Source organism: Chroicocephalus ridibundus, chromosome 2, assembly GCF_963924245.1.
Source record: "Chroicocephalus ridibundus chromosome 2, bChrRid1.1, whole genome shotgun sequence".
In the NCBI taxonomy this organism is placed as follows: Eukaryota; Metazoa; Chordata; class Aves; order Charadriiformes; family Laridae; genus Chroicocephalus; species Chroicocephalus ridibundus.
Window position 1 is genome coordinate 139,850,133 of NC_086285.1, and position 23,696 is coordinate 139,873,828.

The following is a 23,696-nucleotide window of genomic DNA, read 5'->3' on the forward strand; positions in this document are numbered from 1 at the left end:
CCTGATATACAGACTTCCCATGTGAGTTGCTACAAGTTTACTACATGGTGCAACGCCAATTGCACAAGTCACAAGAAGGCAGTTTGCAAGACTAATGGAGCATATTTGCAAAAAGATAGATACATAAGTGCGAAGTCAGGATGACGGCCACTGACACATTCATGCGTAAAGAGGAAGGAACGCTAGCACATAAACAGGGAAACAGCCTCTGCAGCTGTAAAGACCAGACAAGTAAAGGCCAGGTTGTGAGACAGTTCAAAACTTCATGGAATACAGTTGGTGAGTCAGTACATTAGCCTGGAACAAGAAGGTATGTACACAAGCATTTCCCTAAAGTTGCAGGAGTTAACTAAAAGACTATAACGCCCTTGCTGACACTAGATTTATACTGCATAGTGCTTTATCACGTGGACGTGATATCATTGAATCATGATAGGTTCAGTTTGGAAACTGAGCTTATTCGTGTAGTCAAGCTTGTTTATTTTTACATAGCATACCCTTAAATAGGGTATATTTCAAAGAGTATCAAAATGTGTGTTTCAAAGTAGCTTGTATGAGCGATGGCCAGAAGTCAGCAGAGGGGCAGACTCTTTCTCCTGCACTGATACATCACGAAGCTTGCATTGTCGATATTTGTATTATGCTCTCATCAGAAATTAGTAGTAAAGCATCATTTTCGTAATACAAGGGTGGGCTCTAACCTCACCTCACTGAAGGACCACAAAATTATTTTTATGTTCATAATTGCATTTAACAGTCACAGAATAGCTAGAATGAATCAGAATGATGCAGGGTTCTTCCAGATCTTGCTCAGCCCTGAACAGAAACACAGACAAAGATGTAAAAAAAATGACTGCAAACAGATTTGCAGACAAAGTTGAAAATCCACCATGAAAATTAAAAGGTGGTTTTACAACACGTTTGTTGCATGCACTTCTGCTGAAACCGTCTTGCAGGTTGATGCATGTTTGACATATGTTTGACGTGTCATTACTCCTGCAGCCAGAATACTCCTCCTATTTGGCAATTGACTACTAAGGAGACAAACCCTTTGATATGGAAGGCTCAGTGCCACTTTCCCAGCTGTACTGACATTTGCGGTGCCTCACAAATAATAATAATGATCACAAGAATATATTTCAGGAAACTTCATAAAACATACACAAACGGGATGCTCTCCTTCCTCTGCAAAAAATCAAAAAATGTGCTGTGACACATAAGCTTTCAAGGCAGGATTCAAACGGGGCCTGAATGATGTACAGGCTTTGCACTGTCCTTTGCCTGGGAATGAGTACCATAAACGGTGTGGAGGTATCTGAGTGAATGAACAGTTTGCACTTACTAAAACTGCTTCTATTTGTATTTACTAATATGATTTTAAAGTACCATCAAATCTAGAAACAGCTACTTGTTTATCATATTCAGGTGTCATCTAACACTAAGAAACAGAGGAGAGATGAAGAAAGGCACCTGTTTTTATTAGTTTCTAAACACCCTCATAGTATGTGGCACCAGTAATGAGACCAGAAATGGGAGACAAGATTATACTGGCATCTTTTCTGCCCAAAATGTTAATGTCAGATTCATGAGTAATCAAATGGCTACATTAATTATCTAATCTGTTCCCTGTATTTGTATTGCTTGAAATGTATTTATAATGCTTCTGTCGCCATAGGATTTGTGAACACTTGCTTTAGGAACTGCTCCTACACATTCTGTACGTGCAAGTGGGCCTTACTGGTATGCGTCATTCCACCGATTTCAGCAGAACTGTGGCAGCGAGGGGCAGGTTTATGGAGCACAGTATGGATTTATGCGAGATGCTCGAGTTAGTGCAGGTACCGTGCTGACGTGTATTATGTCCTTTTGCTGTTGCTAACATGCCTTGCTTTTTGTCACTGCTAAGCAGCTTCACCAGTGTGCAGTGTTATCCAGACTGGACTGTTTCCAGTAACCAACTTCTTCTCAAGGCAGGCTTACGGCTTTCTTTGAGATGTTGCATTCTGCCATAAAACCATAGTCACAGATTAGAGGAGTTTGATGCGGGCAGGTGACAGAAAAGGAGGAGGCTGGAATCAACGAGCCCAAGTCAATGGGAGGCTCTCAATAGCAGCTTCTTTGCGTGGGCTCAAGCCTGCAAGTACTAACTGCTGAATGATCAAAGAAAATGGGTCTTTGATCTTAAAAACAATGGACCTTCTATTTGTGGATGTATGTCTGTGTGTGCTTAGCATGTACCACATACCTACGGATAGAAATAATGTGATAAAACGAAGATTCAGGTAATTAAAATCCCAGTCCCTCGGTGCTGCTGCTGATTGACTTCATTTCCCTGCTAAGAACCCTAAGTAGATCTTTGAGGAAGCCTACCATGCCAAACATTGTGTCGTGCTTAATCCTGTTCTTGTCCTTTATATGGTACTTACCCTTTGACGTCAGTGGAAGCTCGACATATGAGAGTGCAGAGGAATCAGGCAGAATTGATTTTTTTATAGTAAGATTAAACGGAAGGAAGCCTTCCGAAATGTACCGAAATCTTATTCCTTCCTGTAACATTGAGAGAAGTTTTCTGCTTTATTCTTCAAGGATTCCTACCTGTATGGATTTGTATATCTGTGTGTTTATGAGAGACTGTCAATACACTCGGACAGCACAATCAGCAGATGTAAAAGCAATTGCCGGAAAGTATCTATAATGAGCAAACAAGGAATTCGTAATAAATTTCTAACATGTGCATTTCCATTTGCTGTTCTACATCGCATACACTACAGCCACTTCTAAATAACTTCTGTGTATACAGTTTTGCCTTCACATTTCCATTTTGTGGTCGCTAAATCATCTTGAGTAGAGGCATGCAAATGTGAGAGGACACACACTGTGTTAATCAGTAATAAGCTTTAAATATTTTCTGCTTATAGTTGAAGAGGTCTGAGAAATGCCTTTAATTTTTATAAGCAATTTCCCAGCTGGTTTCTTTTGCTATTAGCAACAGTAACCACATTGTATGAATAGACTTTCCCCCCCATACACACTCTTAACAAATAAAAACAAATGACACACATTTTACAATGCTGAATGTAAATGATGGAGTCATTCTGATGTTGTTGTTCTAGACTTAACAATGACCTCTCTGACAACAGCATTTGGACCTCTGAGGTTGAACCACAACAGAATAGAATTAAAACCATATTTGAATAAACCCTCTTACTAAGAATATAGGATAAACTAATATTACATTTACAATGTCATTCCCATACCAAAAATTGCTCGGAGCAAGAGGACACAGGAAAGCATTCCAAAGGGATCATCTGCAAACCCACTCGGGTACGAGTCGCTTCACGGGGCCTGCCAGCGTGGGGACGAGGGGACCCGGCACACGACTGACTGCAGCCCTTTGCAAAAGGGTCTGAGCCCTCCTGTCCGGCGATAAAACACCGCAGCGTTGTGCAATATAAAAGCATCTGAAATATGTATTGCTCAATTTTATTCTCGCAAGTCCATCCTCGGGAGCGGTAGCCGAGTCGCTCTCACGGTGTGTCTTTCCTAAACGCTAAGAAGCGAACACAAGCAGAGCTCTACCTGCTGTCCCCTCCCAAAGCCATCAGAAAAAATACACCATGAAGTAACAAGCAACAACGTCCTCGTGCTCCCGAAGCGTGACCGCAGCTCCCCTCGGCAAAGCGCGTCGACCTCCGCCTCTAAATCCCCGTTAATCCCTTCCAAAACCCGGCACCTACGACAAAAACCGGCCGTTTCCCCATCAAACCCCGCCGCCCCCGCCCCCCCCCCGCCCCCGGCGGGAGCTGCGCTGGCTGCCGAGCCTTTCCCCCCAGCCCCAGCAGGGAGCAGCAGGAGATCGCCGTGCCCGGCCCCGCACACGCACGTACGCGCACACACACACACAGCCCCACGCACCCGCGTACCCGCCGCCCGGCACCGGCACCTCCCCAAGGTCACGGCGCTCCGCGGCGCTCCGTGCAGCGCCCGCAGGTGCGCAATGCGGGGCGGGGGGGGGAAGGCAGCGGAGGGAGGGGGGGGGGGGGGGCCCTGCCGCCGCCCCCGCCCTGCCTGCGGCCGCTCCGCACCGCCCGGCTGCCGGGGGCGCTGCCGGCCGGGCCCGCCGCAGCTCCGCGGCCGCGGCCGAACGCGGATTATTAAGGGAGGGTTCTCTCCGCCCCCAGCGGAGTCTCCCTCCGCCCCCGTCCGCGCTCCCCACCCCTTCCTTCGGCCGCGGAGAAAGGCATGGAGTTGGCGGGAGCCTATAAAAGCCCCTGAGAGCGCGCCGGGGCCACGGCGCTGCGACAGCCTCCGCGGAGGGAGCCGGGCCGCGCACCATGTCCCACCACTGGGGGTACGGCAGCCAGGACGGTGAGTGCCCGGCGCGGTGCGGGACACCTGCCGGCAGGTCTCCGGGAGCAGCGCCCGGGACCTGCCCGCTGCGCCTCGCACCGAGCCCTTGCCCGGAGCGCGAATGAGCTCGGTGGCGCTTTTTTTCTTTTTTTTCTTTTTTTTTTTTTTTTTTTTTTTCCCTTTTAACCTTGAGATGCCACCTGCGCCCGAGCAGCGAGCCCGGCGCGCCGCGCGGTTTTGCCTGGAGCATCTCTTGGTTTCCTGCTGTCGCTCCTTTACTTCGGTCACGGAGCAAGGAAGAGGGGAGGACGGGGCGCTGCTCTAGCAGGACGGGGTGGCCGTCTAGAAGGACGCCCCCGTAAAACCCCAGCCTTAGCCTTCAAGGCTCAGGGGCTGCCGGGTCCCTGCCTTGGTCCCCAGGTGGGACTTCCCCTCGTCTCCGTTGCGGGCACCGGCAGCCCGCACAGGTGGTGCATTATGATGTATGTTACGATGTACATTATGGTGCCGGTGTTAAAACATCCCGATTTCTAGAGTGAGGGTTATCACTTATGTCCCCCGAGCTTCACGTCTTTTCCCACTGAGCTTCCTAACGCTGTCTTGCAGGGCCCGCTCACTGGCACGAACACTTCCCCATCGCCAATGGAGAGCGCCAGTCCCCCATTGCCATCAGCAGCAAGGCGGCCAAGTACGACTCCTCGCTGAAGCCTCTCAGCTTCAGTTACGACGCCGGCACGGCTCGGAGCATCGTCAACAACGGGCATTCCTTCAACGTGGAGTTTGATGATTCTTCCGACAAGTCAGGTGAGACCTCATCTTTGTGTGCACGGGTGGAGGTGGAAGAAACTGCTGCTAAAATGTCTACTGAGGTCATAGGGTTTTTTTTAAAGACAAAAAAGTCCAAAGTGTTTTGGCTTCACTAAGGTCGGGATTCAGCCCGTAAGGATTCAGCATCCCGTTCAGCTCCTTTACACTAGAAGAAAGCTGAGCTCCCGTTAGAAGAAAACTAAGCCTATCTGGGCAGTTTGGAGTTGCCCTGCTCTAAACTCCAGAGAAGTTATTTGCTCTCTTTTTGTTTGTTTATGTTTCTTTATGATTTAGATAAGGGCTCAGCTGTGCAGTGAAAAACAAAAAGGCTATTTGACAAGAACAATTTCAGGCAGAGCTCATCACAAGCTATCGACCAAATGGTTAAAAGAAGAGGCAAAATACATCATAGGAAGAAATTGTCCTTAGAATAACAAAGGATTACAGTTCACAACTTGAAGTGGAAATAGTTTGGAAATAGTTTCTTTGGTTATCAAAATATTATCCCATATTTCTGAAGCCAGTATGCTCCCAGGTTAGTAGAGAAACAAAAGGAATGATTAGAAAATACCTCTTTGTTCTTTTGTAATTTAAACAAGTATTATCCCTGACATTTCTTGACGCTGGACTTTCTAGATAAAGATAATATGTTTGACACATTCCTACAAAGTTCGCTAGCAGGCAGTCGTTCCACAGCGTCTTACTGTTCATCCTACTGTATGGTGAAATTAAACACTGAATCCTGCAAACCTTTTACTAATCCTTACTGAAAGGAACGGACGCACTGATGGACAGTTGCAACAAGGGTTTTGTAGCTTGTCTTTGATTGTAGCTTTTCAGCTGGCTGAATTTGCAGAAATCATCACCCTGCTACAATGAATGTGCCTCTATTTTTAATTTAGACAGCAAAAACAATCCCATTGTAAGGCACTGCCTGATTTAACTTCCTTGAGCAAGTGCCCTGTTTTTCCTAAGCATTTTGTTGGCAATGCCATTTAGGGAATGGTGCTGAAAACAAACAATCCATGCCTACTAAAAATGTGGAGGGGTTGCAGGTAATGTAATATAACAGTATAACAGACATTCAGCATTGCACTAAGAATTTGACTTTGTATTTTAATTACAGTCTTTATACTGAACAATGTTAGGCGGTCAGCTAAAAGTGTTCACAAGCATATAAATGCACGTAGGTCCATGTATAATTTAGGCAGAGCATCCATATTAGTATTTGTACGGTTTAAAGAAAAAAAGGAAAAAGATAGCCTGGCTTCTTAGTGTTTATTTTTCTCAGGGCATTTTCAGCACTGAGAAGCTGAAGGAGCTGAATGCACGTTCGTTTAAGAGTGTCATGGGGAATAAGGTGAATGATTCAGAGTACAGAAAAAGGGATTATCTTTTCACCAGCTACATGCGAATCTGCTCTCGCTGAGCTCTAAGGAAACAGGTTCAGACCCTCCTGGTATAACAAAACTATTATGTGTTCACTTTGCATGTGCATAAGTTTGGAAAGACTGTGAAAACTAGGTTGTATGTGGTAACTTGGGAGGAAAAAATGGCAGGAAAGTAATAATGATCTAAAGAAACGCCTGTAGGAAGAATGCTTTTTATGAGGAAAGTCGGTGCAGAACCAGAACATCTGTGACAGGGATCCTCTGACAGATATGCAGTGACACAGCTTTCGGAGTGGGAGGATAGGAGATGCAAGTAGAAACATTCTCAGTAGCTCTACTAGTGAATCAGAAACTGATTATTCTTTAGGGAAAAAAAAAAGCATTAAACAGATCTCTCTGAGGCCAGGTAAGGGTGGATCCTTCAGGATCACACTTACTATTGAAAATTAAAATGCATAGAATCTACCTGGCAGCATGCTTAATGGCTTCATTTGTATGCAGTTAACTAGGTAACCTACTTTCCTTACACAAAATAGAGCTGTCTGACTTGACTGTGCTTGATTCACTCCTATTTCTGAATTTGCGACTATAGCGTGTGTACCAAATTCTTGGTTAGACATCATGCACCGTCAGAAGGAGAAGCTATGTGAAATAATGTGATGTGCTGGTATGTTTTACAGAAGACAATGCAACAAAAGCCTGTAAATACTTCCCACAGGGTTTAGTGCCTGCTCCTATGAGCTATCCCATATGCAGTAATGAATTATCTGTGGTAGTAGGCGCAAAATGAAGTAATAAGATCATTGTGTGCAATTACTCATGTCTTGAAGATTATTCGCAAACAAAGAAGTAGATCCATTCATTAAGAATCTTCAGGCTCATAACTAATGACACTTAAGTAAATTGAACAGCAGTTCTAGGTAGTATTGGCTGTTTGATGACTCCTTGCTCTGCAGGGTATGCAAAATGAGTTCTTGTAATAAAAAATACAGGTAGTAATAGTATAGTAAAAATAGGTAAAAAAGCCAAAATACATGTTTGGATAAAACTCTTTGAAAGTAGCTGTTCCTTATTTCCTTGATTCAGAAAATATGTAACGTGAATACTGTTGGTCACAATTAACAAGAAGTAGATATCAGAATAATCAAAACTTTGATGTAAAATATTTTTCCCCCAAATAAAAGTTTCTTCCTCTTCCTTTGTTACGTTATTTGTGTGCCTACAAGAATGTGTGACATAAAGCTTCTGCCCATACCTTCTGCCTAAAAACCTAAAAGAAAAAAACCCAGGATTTCCTAAAATGATATCTCATCTATATTCTTTACCATAGTAAGGCTGTAAAATAAAAGTTTAACTTTTTAAACAAAAATAATCTATGAGCAATTTATGTGACTAATATATCTTCACGGAAGAAAATGCTTTCTTCTCTGCTCTTAAAAGATCCCTTTACTAATAGGTGGAGCTTTATAGACATAACTCTTGATTTGGTTTATAATTATGCCTGTGACCTGTACAGTTTTCTCTTACAATGATGTCTTAATAGAGAAAGGATGTTAAAGTCTTTGTGATAGCTTTAGTAGCTGACTTGGTTTTACTTCCTTGTTAATTTTATTAGATATGCTTAGATGTTACTAAGCATCCTTAGAAAAAACCTCTTCCTAAGCAACTATACCCAATACTCCCAAATAGAAATTTCAGTTCTTGTACTACAACCTTTGAATTTCTTGGGCTACGTGACAGCTGTTATATTCCAGAATACGCCTCTAAAGGCTCAGTCAGTTCCCAAAGTGAATCCCCTTTGTATTTCACAGTTGCTAGTTGGTAGAAATGGTGTACTGAAAGAAAATTCACAAGCCAGGATTGCCATGTTTATGAACAATTTTTTCGTTTGCTGAAATTCCAGGGTTTTCTCTTAGATAAAAGGATGTCTTCTGTCTTGTTTCCTTCAAGTCTCTTGGAATGTTTTCTTAGACTTGTATGGAGAAAGCAAACAGTGAACTTCCTCTTCCAGTTGCTACTTAGGTTCTCTTCTCCTTCAGTTCATGCAGTTGTTTTCTTAGTTGTCGTGTCTACTGTCTTTTAAAGTGGTGAAAGTTCAAGTATTTACCTTTAGCATTCATCTTTAAAATTTCTATAACTTAAATAAAAGCAAAAATTCGTTAAGATAAGAGTGTCACCAGGAATAAAACTACAAATGCAAGTTCATCCACTCTTGTATCCTGGGATCTGACCTTCCACGTATGAGTGAAGCGGATGGTGCTGATGATAACTGTTAAATTATAACAATGGACCTTGTTTTAGGAACTTTATAGCAAATATCCTCATTAAGGGTACTAATTTTATCATATTAAACAATTCATATTATAGTCTGCTGTAAGGGCAAGCGTATAGTTTCACTCACTTTAAAAGACAGAAATAAACAGCAGCTTCTCAGAGCTGTAAAACCACAGGAAGTGACTTGCATCAAGAAAGCCTCAAGAGCCCAAGATTTTGCAACATACTTACAATGTGTTCTCTATGTAAATTTCATGGAAAACTTTCGAGAATTCACCTAAAACCTGAAATTCCAACGGGGAGCTCTCACAGCAGTAAGGGCTGTATCAGTATTTTCTGGTCACGTGTATGATCAGCTTAAAAAAGGAAGAACTGGCTGTTCATATTTTGGGTGGGTGTACTCTGGGTAAAAAAACCTGTCCAGATGGTGAATGGAGTTAAATCCAGTTGGTGGCTGGTAACAAGTGGTGTTATCCAGGGCTCAGTATTGGGGCTGGTTCTGGTTAATATCTTTATCAATGATCTGGATGAGGGGATTTAGTGCACCCTCAGTAGGTTTGTAGATGGCAACAATTTGGGCGGGAATGTTGATCTGCTTGAGGGTAGGAAGCGCCTACAGAGGGATCTGGAAAGGGTGGATCAATGGGCTGAGGCCAATGGTATAAGGTTCAACAAGGCCAGGTGCTGGGTCCTGCAGTAGGGTCACAACAACCCCATGCAGTGCTACAGGATTGGGGCAGAGTGGTGGAAAAGGACCTGGGGGTGTTGGTCAACAGCCAGCTGAATATGAGCCGGCGGTGTGCCCAGATGGCCAAGAAGGCCAATAATGTCCTGGCTTGTATCAGAAGTGGTGTGGCCAGGAGGACTAGGGAAGTGATCGTCCCCCTGTACTCGGCACTGGTGAGGCCCCACCTCGAGTACTGTGTCCAGTTTTGGGCCCCTCACTACAAGAAAGACACTGAGGTGCTGGAACGGGTCCAGAGAAGGGCAATGAAGCTGGTGAGGGGTCTGGAGAACAAGTCTTCTGAGGAGCGGCTGAGGGAACTGGGGTTGTTCAGCCTGGAGAAGAGGAGGCTGAGGGGAGACCTTATCACTCTCTACAACTACCTGAAAGGAGGATGTAGAGAGGTGGGGGGTCTGTCTCTTCTCCCAAGTAACAGGTGATAGGATGAGGGGAAATGGCCTCAAGTTGCACCAGGGGAGGTTTAGATTGCATATTAGGAAAAATTTTTACACTGAAAGGGTTATTAAGCATTGGAACAGGCTGCCCAAGGAAATTGTTGAGTCACCATCCCTGGAGGTATTTAAAAGACAGGAAGATGTGGTGCTGAAGGGACATGGCTTAGTGGTAACTTGTCAGTGCCAGGTTAACAGTTGGACTTGGTGATCTTAAAGGTCTTTTCCAACCTAAATGATTCTATGATTGTAAGTCAATCAGCAATTAATTTATTTCATAACAAGAATATTAAAATATATTTTAGCTGTAGAGCCTGACAGACGTGAATTGCAACTATGGTGTAAAGCTCTAGAGACATTAATAAGTGTCCTGATAATTTCTGCTGGTGGACGAGTCTCTTAATTATTTCCTTTTCCTTCATTGCTGCTAAGCTAAAGATAATACTGATATCCAAGACAGAGTACCAAAGAAATCTGACACTTTTTGCAGATATTCAGTCATAGTAGGACTTAAAATTATGGGGAGACCTAGGGAAATGGAAATACTGTATTGACCTTGGAATTATCCACCCCCTGGGAGACTTTCAGTAGTTGTAATCAAATACATTGCCAAATATAACTGTAAATATGAATGAGGAAGCTTCAACTGTCTTGAATTATGACTTGCTGTAAACAAACAAATTTATTTTGTTAGATTTGTTATTCAACAGCCAGTGCATCGTTAGCACTGCTTGGTTGGCAGTGTGTTAGCTCTGAAAGTTCTGCCACTGTTGCTCTTCTCCTACACTTCTGCCCCAGCAGGTAAACTGAGGAAGAAACACGCAGGTCAGTTGTCCTTAAGGCACAACTTTTAATCCAGGTCGCTGGGCTATTTTTAGGCTTCCCAGCTCAGAAGATGTAACATTAGCTATACGAGAACATTATTGCGTGTTAGCAGTATACAGTCATGGATTGAAGGTCCACAGTGCAGTGTAGCCTAAATAACGTGCTGGCCCTTCTGAATCATAAGTCAGGGAACTGACTGCTTATAGATTATAGTATTCAGACATCTGCCCATGTGTCACAAGTACTTTTGTGCACTGCTTGACTGGAAAGTCAGAGGTCCCAGAGGGTGTCTGATCATTAAGTCATTTTTCTAGTGAACTGGGATCACCAGAAGCTGCAAAGGCTACGAAGGCAGGTGACTTAAGAATAGTTCTAGTGCTTCCAGGAACTGGAAGGGAAGATGAGAGGGCTTCAGATCAGTCCTGCATGTTTCAAGCCTTTGTTTCTTTACAGAGCCCAAAACTGCCCTTCTTCACTTAACATCAGCTTTTTTTTTTTTAACATGCAACTTCTAAGCAGAAATTTGGCATGGATTGTGTGTTTAAGAATCCTGGCAACTTCCTTCCCTTCTTCCAAATCCCTCCTCTAGAGGTGCTTTTAGCGCAAAACCAGGAGAAACTAGTCAGCTGTTATCAGCTAGGGCCGCTTGGAAAAGCTGATTTTTAAGACATAATGAAGCTGTGTGCCAGATGTCACCATGACTGCTCTTCCCAGCTGATATATTTGTTCAATTACTTACAGGCATGAGGGACAGCTGCGTACTTAGAGGCAACGTTCACACCTTAAGTCTGTTCATCCTTCATTAGACCTCAACGTAGTATGAGCACCATGTCCAATACACAATTTTCAGTACTGTAAGCAGTCACTGAGACTAGTATTATAGCTATTACCATCAGAAATTAAAACAATTGTTACTTTTAAAATTTTAATACTTCCAACTCTGTTGTCAGCTTATATGGTGTGAAACATGAGGACTGAAGGCTGCTCCGGGTCTCAGTACAGCACCTCATGACTCTCACTCTCCATTTAAGAGACTACATGAGAACTCAACTCCGCTGGTCCCAGGGGGTGGGGGGAAAGTTAAGAATCTAAATGACTTTGTATCCTTAAGCAGGTCAGAGTCTCTCTGGCTGCTACCCAGTCTGGATGAAATAGTTCAGATGAGGTGAATCGGAATCACTGACCCGCTGCTGATACACACGTCTGCAGACCTGCTGCTTTTTGGCAGATGTTTCATTCTGGTCTATCTCTGTGGAACATCCCTGCTGCCTTATCAGACTAACCCTCTAGCAAGGTCAGAGTAGGGTTGGTTTTTTTCTTATGAGATACCAATTACGTAGTTTTTCTCTTGGTGAAACCTATTACAGATGTTTTCTGCAAGTATGATCCCTACAGTCAGATGCTTGCGTGCTGTCTTGCTCTCTTGCGTGTCATGATACAGTGTCCTAGGAGGAATGTCTGAAAGAGATAACATAAAGAAGGAAGAATCTCACAAAATGTGACGCTCTGTACTCCACGTTTCACAGAAGCGACAGCTTACCCTAACTGAACTCTTTAGTCTGTCAGACAGGGAAGCCCATCCTTGCATAAGAACATGAGGCTAATCCCTGAGCATCGTCATAAGAGCCTTTTTTGTGCCATTAATAGTGCATGGTGCTCAAGATAATTTTTTTCTGAAGTAATACTTCATCTACATTGTCTCCTCAAGGCCTGTTTTCTATCATATAAATGTCTGTGTATACACAAAAGCTTGCAGAACATTAACATTAATGTATATACTATGCATATATTGACATATACGCATATCTACAAGGTCATATACACCTGCACGGCTACTGTAGGCTGTTACAAAATCATGGCTTCCTTTATGCCAAAACAACGTGTGTGCAAGAGGGCTGTCCTCAGAGGCAGATGCTTGCAATGACCTGCTGCTAGGCTTTTGTTTGGTGGAATCTCAATTAGAACTAAACTTCCGAAGATTTGAGCTCTGTCCATCCATCGGGCTGTAGTGGACCCATTATTTCAGCTACTGGAAGGGGCTTTGCTGTCAGTGATTTCCACTTGAACACTTTCTCATTCTGCATTTTCTCAGAGTAACAAACTTTACAGTAGTATTTTTCTTAACATGCTGATTTGTATGACAGGAAGGGCTTTGTTCTAACTCATGAAATGATCTTGTAGTTCAGCCACTTTGGTTATTTCTTTGATAGGCTGATGAGATTTATTAGTCTCCTGCTCTGTGTAGAGAGAATATCCCGTAGTCGGTAACTAAATAACAGCATTTTTGCAATTCAGATGTGGATGCTGACGCTTCCTGAAGAAAGGTATGAAGTGGTCCACAGTATTGTTTTACAGAGCTATTCTGTTCTACATGGGAAAGGTAACTACCTGGTGACTTGTCCTGACTTAGACCAGTGAAGTTGTGTGGCCTCAGTAAACGGATGTCCCAGATGCGGCAAAATGGCCTTGGATATCTGTGTGTTTGCAAATATCCTGAGAAAGGGTGATAGAGACAAATCCAATTCACCTTCTTTATCCAAGAAACCCCACAGACATAAATGGAACAGTTTGTGTGATTGTTTGACTTTCCAATTGAGCGCTGCCAATACTTATATTCACCTAATTTAAAAAATGTTATGAGATCATTTAATAACAGTGCAATATAATTACTGGATGTTACTAGTGTAACTTCCAGTAAATGGCAGAAGGTTGAAAACAGTTACTACTTCTTAATCTAAGCAAAATAGCTTCAAATTTGTCTCACTGTAACACTTCAAATAACTGTCAAATAGGGAAAAAAAGTTGCATTTTCAAGCTGTGATCTCTTAGGCTGTTACAGATGTATGGAGACCAGGTTATTGGTGTAGACTGTGTTGAGTAGGATGAACCTGTAGGAAAAGAACGTGTTTTCCAGGTTGGCTGGTGCTGGCTTGGCCTGGCATCTGAAGCTGTGCTATATAGCAACAGGGAGCACAGCTACCTGTGTATTTCCAGGGTGATGTACACTAACACTAATTTCAAAAGGAAGGGAGGTAATGATGAGATGCTCAAACATGGATGAGTATTTCCCCATCCCTCAAAAAAAGGGGGTGGAAAGGTTGGACTACCATCAGTGTAACCTGAATCGATGTTCACGGGACAGGGAAGTTCCAGCTGTGAATGTTGCTCTGATTCTTGAACTCTTACTTTGCAAAAGGTGGTAGCATTTGTGGTTTAAAAAGCTTGCACTGGAAGAAAAAAAAAAATGAAGCTCTAACACTTCTACTTTGCCTTTTAAGTTTTAATTTTAAATTTTATTTGTTTGGAAAGTCTGAGAAGTATTAAAAAAAATAACTGCTTAATGTAAGCTAGAACAAGAAGGGCTGTTCTGTAATTAAGCCTGCTGAATTTGTATTCATTTACACTAATCTAATTATTACTTTCTTTGAATGCTCTGCTGTGAGTCAAAATAAGCTAGTGCTGGATTTGAGAACCACAGAATGAGAAAAGTAAGCAAAAACCGCAAAGATATTTTTTGTGCATCTTTTGAGTTTTACAAGACTATAGCAAACAGTAGAGAAATAACACTGCAAATGGATTTAAGAAGATTGCATGGTTCTGCTTTTCAGCATGCTTTCCATCGATTAATAATGGCGAATTAACCTGTGCTGCGCTAGTGCTTTGAGGTTGAGGAACCGTGGAACCTCAGTCCATTTGTACTTGCAACGAGCAGCAAGTCCATCAGCTAAAGGAACTGAAACTGAAACATTGCAGCTCCGTGGCATCATTTTTAAATGAAATGTGATATTGTGTGGCTTAAATGATTTTTGCATCTGTAAAGACATAGCAACCGTTTACTTCATTTTCAGAAGGAGCTAGTGCACATTCACGGTCGCCGTTCTGAAAAAAAGGATTCTGATTTGTAGTCCAGTGCTTGAAACAGTTCTGCTTCTTGGCAACTAGCACATGCAGAAACATGAAAGTAGAATAAGATATGTTCCTGTTTAATTATTTTAAGTAGCCGTTCTTCTTTGTATCACATAGCTTGGCAATAGGTAGGGCAAGTCTTGGTCTCTTGGCTGTTCAGTGTTGGCTACAGTATCGGAAATTACAAAGACTGCAGTGGAACATATATTTACATTTTTCAAACAGAAATACATGTTGGGAGACTTCTAAATATACTTGCCAAAGAAGGAGCCCCAGGCAAATGCTAAATTTGTCCACTGAACCCAAATTTTGCATGTGAAAGGCACGCCAGTGGAAACTAATGTGTTTTATATAAAATCTTATATTTAATTTTCATGTATTCCAGTTTTTTAGTCAAATCCTTCTCACCACTTTGAGTTCCCCATTGCCAAGTATCCACAGCCATTGTTGTCCATGCTTGCATATAATTGGAATTATTCAAACCTGAACAGACAGTGACCTTTTCTTATCTGCCTTTGATGTATATTTTCCACACATGCACGATTGTGGTAGTGTCAAGGCTAATTGCAGACTGAAAGGAAACCATCTTTATTCCACAGAACCATTTTGTTTGTGGCACATACACAGAGCACACTTATATGTAATATCTGATGTCAACACTCTTCTGTCACTTTATTTTATATATATGTATGTGTGTGTATATGTATAGAGAGAAATTGATCTAAGATACATAACACTTCAAGTTAAATTTTAAAATATTTTTCTAATTTTAAATATTTACATCTTAAATGTTTAATTGTGAATTTGAGACGCTTAGCAAAAAAAAAAAAAAAAAAAAAAAGACCAAACCACAAACCAGTGTGAAACCTTTCTCTAATAACTTAGATAAATAGCTCTATTTAATGGAACTATTTGTTATTGTTCTGTGCTTTATGCTGTGCTGGAGGAGACGTTGCCTGTGCCTTGAGCATTTTGCAGTAATAGGGCTTGATCCTGCATATCATAATGGTGATTGGTCACAGTTTAAATACAAGGTTAAAACGAACAAGCAGAATAAGGGAGCTCAGGGGAAATTGCTCCTGTGTAATTGAAAGCGTGGCTGTGCCCTCCACTTCAGCGGTCCCAGAGCAGGAGTAATGGCAATAGCGGAGAGCGTAAGGAACCGCCTCACTTCCAATCCACCTTTTAAAAATAATCTGCCTCTGCAGGCGTTGCCATTCTCACCACCATTTTCTTAAAGCTCATTCTTGAGGAGCAAAGGATGGGGAGGGACAGGAGACTTGGATTCACAGCTCTGCAATGCCTTGCCTGGCGCTTTACCTTGCTGTAGCCTGCAGCGAACAGGTGTTTGGGTTTAATTTGGAACAAAAAGCATTTTACTCAATCCAATCCACCGCAGGATTAAGGCCTAAATGGATAAAGCATCTAAAATGAAGGGACAGAGTATGTTAGTAAGTGAAATGTGGTTTGGTCTTCAAGTGTACTTTCATAGAATAATTCTATGTGGGCTTCTTATAAAGGCTGTTCTTGGCCTTTTATTTATTTGGTGACAGAAAAGTTACATCATTAGCTCTCCTCTCGTCACCTGTAATATTAGCATGCCTGTTAAAATTGCTGATAAGACACTCACTGCAAAGTCACTTCGGGTTTTATACGTTTATTATTGATTTGGGCATATTGCAGGAATGTACCGTTGAGGATGATCTGGAGTAGCATGGCAGCATGCAGAGCAATGAACTCTCATTCACTTGGAGGACTTGAGATGGGCGTTCCAGCCCGAAGTGAGACTCGATAGCAAAGGTTATGGGAGATGCTAATGGAGGCTCTTTGCTTTGCAGTGCTGCAAGGAGGAGCGCTGGATGGAGTCTACAGGCTGGCACAGTTTCACATTCACTGGGGATCCTGTGAGGGCCAAGGGTCCGAGCACACAGTGGATGGTGTGAAGTATGATGCAGAGGTAGGATATGCGTTACCTTCTCCTGTTCCTGTCTCTTGTGTATAATGAATTTTATTTTTTTTGTTATTGTTTTCCACTGCTGGTAACAGCTTCTCTACAAATCTTCATAGGACAAGAGATTGTAGGGGTTACCATAGAAGATATTGGTACAATGCCACCCCAGGACCTACTCCCTGCAGCAGCAGAGATTAGAATTGGAGGACTCTTGTAATTTTCTTTTTTTCCAGCTACTTCACATGAAAGAGACTACAGAAGCAGAAAAACACACGTTAACTATCCCTGGGTTTTTTCCCTTGCTTTCTCAATGGCTTATGAAAATTATGAAGAAATAGCATTACAGCACCTCTGTACACACACATCCCCTTTTCCTGGTTTAAATTTTTAACATCAGAGACAGATAAGCAATAGACTAATCTTCTGGCTGACCCTTTCATCTTCTGGTAGCAAAGAAACAAAGGGAGCTGTGCAGAGGGCAGGTAGCAAAGTGAGACCTTGCAGGCACTATTTGTAATGTATCCTTAAGACTCCAGATGTCCCTTGGACCGCTTAAGACTCCGTATTACAGTCTCATTACAGAAATGGAGTGACTTTAGTGCTTTGCATCCTACCTTTCCTTGTGCCCTGTTTAGAAAACTACCTCTGGATGCTGCCACAGACTTTTTTAACCCTTTCATAAACGCACATTGACTGAACAAACCTATGATTTGTGTTGACAGATAAAAGAAATGGCTCCACAAATTCATTGGCTCTGCTTTTTCATGAGATAAAGTAGCCTTTGTCTTAACTGAGAAACTTGCCATTGCCTTATTTCTGTTCGCAGTACCATAATTACTTGCTCAACTTGACGTGCACTTATGGGGAAAACAGCCAGATGAACTTCAATTAGAAATAACTCAGAAATCAAAAATAAAGCAACGTCCTGGCTAACATGACCTGGAGATTAATTTCATGTTTGTTCAAAAAGCTTTCCAAAAAAAGACAGGACAGTTCTTTAAAAAATCTCTAGATTGCAGGTCAAATCTGTAGTTAATGCCTCTCCTCCCTCACACTGGACAATCATGTCTTTCAGTGCTGATAAGAACTCCAGGATATATAGCATTAAAATCCTGCATCAAAATCCTGCAGGCTGCATCCGGGGAAAAAACTCTTGCTGAAGCTAACAGGAGTTTCATTCACCAAACTAAAAACGGAATGATACAGCCAATTTGTGTTTAAAACTCATCTGGGAATAAGAGCAAAAAGCAAAATAAAATGCATGACAGAAATCTCTTTGCATAAATGAAACTTGCAAGTAGATGAATGATTCAACAAATTCTTAACTGTACACAAAAGTTCTTAAATCTCAGCAGTAAAACACCATCTGCTTTTAATGTTTAATAAATTACTTCCCTGCATCCTCACTTGTAAAATCTTGTGGATGGAATATCATCTTCATAATGCTTCTTGTTTTCTTGCTCCTAGCTCCATATAGTTCACTGGAATGTAAAATATGGAAAATTTGCTGAAGCTGTGAAGCATCCTGATGGTTTGGCTGTGGTAGGCATCTTCATGAAGGTTAGTTAATTTTTTTTTTCTTCTGTATTATTTGGATGAGTCCTCTATGTTCGTTGTGTTGCGGGGTGACCTAAGAGCCTAAATGGTAGAATAAGCCAGCATTATGCTATACTGCATAAACCCATAGCAAACTAGATGGTGCTCCAAATTCTTGGCTTTCTCTACTGTCCTCAAACCAGGACATCTACCTATAAAACTTGTACACCAGCAATGGAGTATGGCTGCCATCCATCACTATGGTGGCCCTATAGCAGCATACTTGCCTTCACCGCAACAGTGACACTGCCATAACTCTTATCACTGACAAAATTGTGTGTGCACGAATCTGCAGCAGGACCAGCTGAAATAACACCTATTTTCCTTTTCTGGTCACTGTTAAATTTCCAGAGCATTTTGTCATAGTTGAATTGTCTTCACAGCTAGTTGGAGAAGGTGATTGCTCCCCAGCAGTGTGTGGTCTCTCCTGGCCTCGCTGTATTTTATTAGGAGGGTGACTTCTGTGAAAAAAAGAACAGCTCAAGGCCAAAAATAAATCCACACACCATAAATGAAAATAACTTTATTCTGCCCAGTGTCCTTGGCTGACCTATTTGTGCTGACTGTCAACTTGCATGATTTTACAGAGACTTTTTATAGTTACAGTCACTTTTGCTTTAATTCTTCTGTTATGTAATGAAGTGGTGCTGGCAAAATGTACTATAAAATGCTTCCTTGAGGAATGTAACAGAAAACTAAAGGTATCATGAGAGTGCACGATTATTTTCTTTTCATATGGTTTGTATTACAGGTAGGAAATGCCAAGCCTGAAATACAGAAAGTCGTGGATGCTCTGAACTCTATTCAAACCAAGGTAATATTTGCTGTCTGTGTTGATTGACACCAATCACAACTGCACTGTTATCTTCTCCAGAGAGCAGATTATTTACTACTTCCCAGTCTGCTACATGTACAAAAGTAAAACAAACCTTCCTGCGTCAGCGCTAATGTTCCTGTAATTTTAAATGCAAAAGATTCAAATGAAGTTTCAGTACAGGGCAGGGAATACTAGGAACGGTGCTCATTTTTTTTATCTCTGTGACTGTGCCTCTCTGTCCTTTAACTGAATTTAAAGCTATAGGGTAGGATTCATCTTCCTAATCTAAACTACTCTTCTAGGTGCCCTTTCTAGCCAGTGGTGACAGACGCAAAAGGCACTTCCCCTCGTCTCTGCATCTGGGATGTATTTCCTTCCTCCAAGAGGGCATGCTGCTCTTGGCTGGTTCTAGAGGGAGTCCAGATAAGAAGTTTGATCAGGATATATAACTCTGGGAGGAAAAAAAGCCTTTCTGTAATTTAAAATTGTGTGAAGTTTGTATGGGATCTTAATGAGAAATGAGAAGTACTTCCTGAGTAATTAGGTGCCTTCATAGTGGGTAAAGGCCTGTGCTGATGAAAAATGTGGGCAGGAAAAGTAAAGAATGAGACTACACTGCCATCTTTGCCATCAGGCTGCCTTTGGGGTAAATGAGTATTGCCATTTACTGCAACTGGATTTCCAGCAGATCTCCCGGGTTCTCTATTTCCAGTGCAATCGGTGTACATGGCATCTGAAAACTCATTGTTTGTTCAAGCAGGGTCAAATCGTATCTCTAGGAGCAAGGAACATAAATTCAACATTTGAAATGAGAAACAATGTCTTGCAAGTTTAATAATGTAAGAAATATATTGCTGAAAGCCTTCAACCCGAAGGTAGCTGGGTTGAAACTCCATTTCTGCCTTTCTCCAAACATGGTGTTTCCCTTAGGAGACTTTATTACCGCAAGCCCACCACGCGTCTGTGGTCTCTCCCCTGACGTTAGCCCACCTACTTTCTTTATTGTAGGGGAAGCAAGCTGCCTTCACAAACTTTGACCCCACTGGACTGCTTCCTGCCTGCAGAGACTACTGGACGTACCCCGGCTCACTGACCACTCCCCCACTGCTCGAATGTGTCGTCTGGCACGTTCTGAAGGAGCCCATCACTGTCAGCCCTGAGCAGGTAGGTCTCCAATGGATGGTGCCAGTAGATGCGTACTGGAGTAGTATGGATTGCTTAGGTTCTGCCCTCCTGCAGATGTGTGAAATGGCAGCTTATGTTGCTGCAGAGCTATACAGGGCGTTAGCTAGCGTTACACGTCAAAAATATATATCTGCAGTAGTTATCCTCTTCTGGCAGGACTCCGCTTCTATGCGTGGAAGTAGAGTTTGGGAGTTCTAAAAAAATTTATCAGACTTTCCAGATACATGATTAGAGCTGCCATGTGGTAAAAATGTGGGAAACTTGTAGCACGCATGAAAGGACTATTTGCTCACACAGAGTTCATCTAGCATGTATTGTGAGCATCGGCAGGTTTGCTGTACACGTACACATCACGTATCTGGGTATACTTGCCCTGAAAATACCGGGTTTACCAAGCATCTGAAGAGCACGTATTCTGCATCTGCAGTCTCACACAGTAGATCTGGTTTGTTGATCTTCCATCATTTCCAGGACACAGAGCTCATTTCACAAGTTCTATTCAGCACAGAACAGACTGGGAAATCCCACGCAGAATTGTGACAATCCTAACAAAACTGCGTTGTTTGCAAGAGGCGAAACTTGCAGATTCCAGAAGTCTGATGCCTAAAAAAAAAAAGGTCCTCTATTCTGTTGAGCAGCTTGAGGAGGATAGAGTCTTCCTAGTAGGAAGGAGCTTGTGCAGATTAAATCACTGCTGGCCCTAGCTTTCTATACCATTCATTAATGAAATTACATAGAGGGAAGATTCCATCCTCCAGTTTGCATCTGTGTAAGTGGGAGATATAAATAGAATCTAGAGCCTATAAATATAAACTAGTCCTGAAGGACTTTATTTTACCCTTCAGACTCTTAAATCCCTTTTATGAATGGCAGACATGCTAACAATATGGGGTTTATTCAGCTGATGTGAGGAAAAATGAAGTGCTGTTGTGGGACTTGTCATTTATTCTATCTTTTATTATGTTAAGGAAGAACTATTGGAAATAAACATTACAGCAATGTTTACCAATAACAAACTGCAGGGGAGCATTAAAGTTGACACTGTTTACTTGTTTTAAACTACTGGTATTGCTATTGGTAATCCCAGGTTTGCAAATATGGTTTTATATTTGGGCAGGAGCACATTCACCAAAATAGAGTTGTTTTTCCTACTACACCTACTTTAACCACCTACAAGCGGTAAAAGACACCACTTGTTCTCCCACATACACCCCTCCATATTACCATCGACATTTCAAAGATGGGTTTGAGATCAAAACAGTGTGTGTGGCAGCTTGCCTTTTCATTCCAAAACTGATCAAAACAAGAAACCATAGAGTATTGACACTGGGTTTAAGTTGAATTGGTTTTCCAAAGACAGATAAAAGCTGGCTATTACAGCAGGGCGTACCGAGCCTGTTTATCATGTGCTGGAGTGACACAGCAGTTCCTGGCAGAGGTTGAACTCTGAAGTTTGTTCTGGTTGATCCTGAAGTTAAAGTCCTCTCCTGGGCTGGTCACTGCTGGGAACCTTCCCCCTTGAATGAGGGAAAGCCTGGCCTGCAGCCTGACTCATACAAGCTCCTGTGTCCCACCGACATATTTCTGGCAGCAGTTCCAGCTATCTGTGTGACATCACATTTGGGGTGGGTTATTATTTTGACACAGTCTTTTTCTTAGTTTTGGAGGTGCCCACTTAGACATCAAGATGCTTTTATTGCATCAGACTGTGCAAACACCACTTTTACTTTAGGAGCAAGCACTAAAACCTCACAGTGTGCTCCCATTGATGTGGAACAGTTTTCTCTCTCACAGCATTTGGAAATCAAGATATCTTGAATTAATTCGGCTGTTTTAATTTGACTGAAGGGTAAGATCAATTTCTTTTTTTTTTTTTTAATATCAACTAGACACAAAACCCCCCAATTTATAAAAGAGCCAAACCAGTACAACTTGCAAAGGATTCTCTCCAGATCTGGATCAAGGACAAACAGCTCTTTGTGCACAGAATTCAGAAATTGTGGGCCTAGGTCTTTGTTTCCTGTGCTTGCTGAGTTCTTGTTGCTAGGATATTTTGTGGGCAGGAGAGCCTGTGTCAGGGGCAGGAAGCGGTGTGGCTGAAATGCAGAGACACACGGGTGGTGACAGCATCTCTAGACCATTAGTGCTGGCGAAACTTTGCGTTGGACCTCTGGCTCAGGCCCAAGGTGGATAATTCAAATAGTCCCGCTGAAACTAGAGTACGCGTTTGATTTGAGGATGTTTGTGCCTTTTTCCACAGATGTGCAAACTCCGTGGCCTTTGCTTCAGTGCTGAGAATGAGCCCGTGTGTCACATGGTGGACAACTGGCGCCCATGTCAGCCTTTGAAGAGCAGAGAAGTCAGAGCTTCCTTCCAGTAACCTCGGCGCCGAGCGTGCTGGAAACTGCTGTGTTTGTGAGGAGCCCCTTTTGCTAAGCACAAATCAAACCTTTGCCGTGTGTGCCCTGGCAACATCTTGTCTCCCAGATCCATTCTTTCTTTCGCTCTGCGTCTAAAATGCCAGCTAATAAAATGTGAAAGGCTTTTGGCCAAATAGGAAGGGGTTCTTAAGGTGTGGGGTTGGGGCGGGGGGGTGGTGGTGGTGGCTGTGTGCATTTTGGTGACTATTACTGCGACTGACACTTGGGTATAACAAACAGTATGTTGGCTACTTGGGAGAGGATATGGTGATAGCGAAACAAGCCATTTTCAGAAACCTCATCCACAGGTGTGATAGTACACGTAACTAACGATAACTTGAAGCTTTGTGAAAAGCACAGGAATACAGAATCTAGATATGATTTAGGAAAAAAAGTATTTTGAGACAGTAAAGCAAAATCATTATTGAGAATTAGATTACTTAGATTTTAAGAAACTGACATGTAAATATTTTTGAGACCGTTTTACACTTTTACCCATGCTATCAACAACCTTGATTATGTCTTAATGGTAGTGTTGGATTTTTTAATTAAAAATGTCCTAAATTAAGTATTATCTTTAAAAGTTGTTATTACCATAGGAATAATACAAAATATCTTTTCATTGAAATAATATATGCTCTAATTTAAAGAGGAAAATAATATTGTATTTTAGATAACTTCTCTAATAAATCTATACTTCTATTTTTGCTTCCATGCTGTTGTTTTAATTCAGGAAAGGAGTCACTAATCTGTTCGTGTCATTGCTCATTATGTTGGGAATTGGCTCCAATGACACTGAAGATGGATGCAAACCTGTATGGAAATGTTAGGTAATTTTCTCTAAGTAGCTCTCTGTTAGCAGAAGGAACTGTTAGTTTTGAGCAATCACTACAAATTATCATCAAAGTTGACTGCATAATTAAAGATCCCCTCACAAGAATTTCGAACAAAATCATACTGAAGAATGGGCTTCTCCAAACCAGGTGCTTAAACATTGC

General features: G+C 42.1%; 1 protein-coding gene across 1 annotated transcript; it reads left to right on the forward strand.

Moving 5' to 3' along the window:
* The first annotated feature begins 4,207 nt into the window (after positions 1-4,207).
* LOC134512091 (carbonic anhydrase 2) lies at positions 4,208-23,400 on the forward strand. Its single transcript, XM_063327140.1, has 7 exons — positions 4,208-4,368; positions 4,957-5,154; positions 16,568-16,686; positions 18,148-18,240; positions 19,028-19,090; positions 20,102-20,257; positions 22,539-23,400. Exons 1-7 carry the CDS (start codon positions 4,335-4,337, stop codon positions 22,656-22,658), a joined length of 783 nt encoding a protein of 260 aa, XP_063183210.1. The 5' UTR covers positions 4,208-4,334; the 3' UTR covers positions 22,659-23,400.
* Positions 23,401-23,696: the final 296 nt, after the last annotated feature.

What these genes read in the sequence shown, in the direction of transcription:
- LOC134512091 (XM_063327140.1), top strand. Translation starts at nt 4,335, where the DNA reads ATGTCCCACCACTGGGGGTACGGCAGCCAGGACG. An exon ending in GGGGTACGGCAGCCAGGACG is followed by an intron (nt 4,369 to 4,956) that starts GTGAGTGCCCGG and finishes GCTGTCTTGCAG; the next exon opens with GGCCCGCTCACTGGCACGAA. An exon ending in TGAACTCTATTCAAACCAAG is followed by an intron (nt 19,091 to 20,101) that starts GTAATATTTGCT and finishes TCTTTATTGTAG; the next exon opens with GGGAAGCAAGCTGCCTTCAC.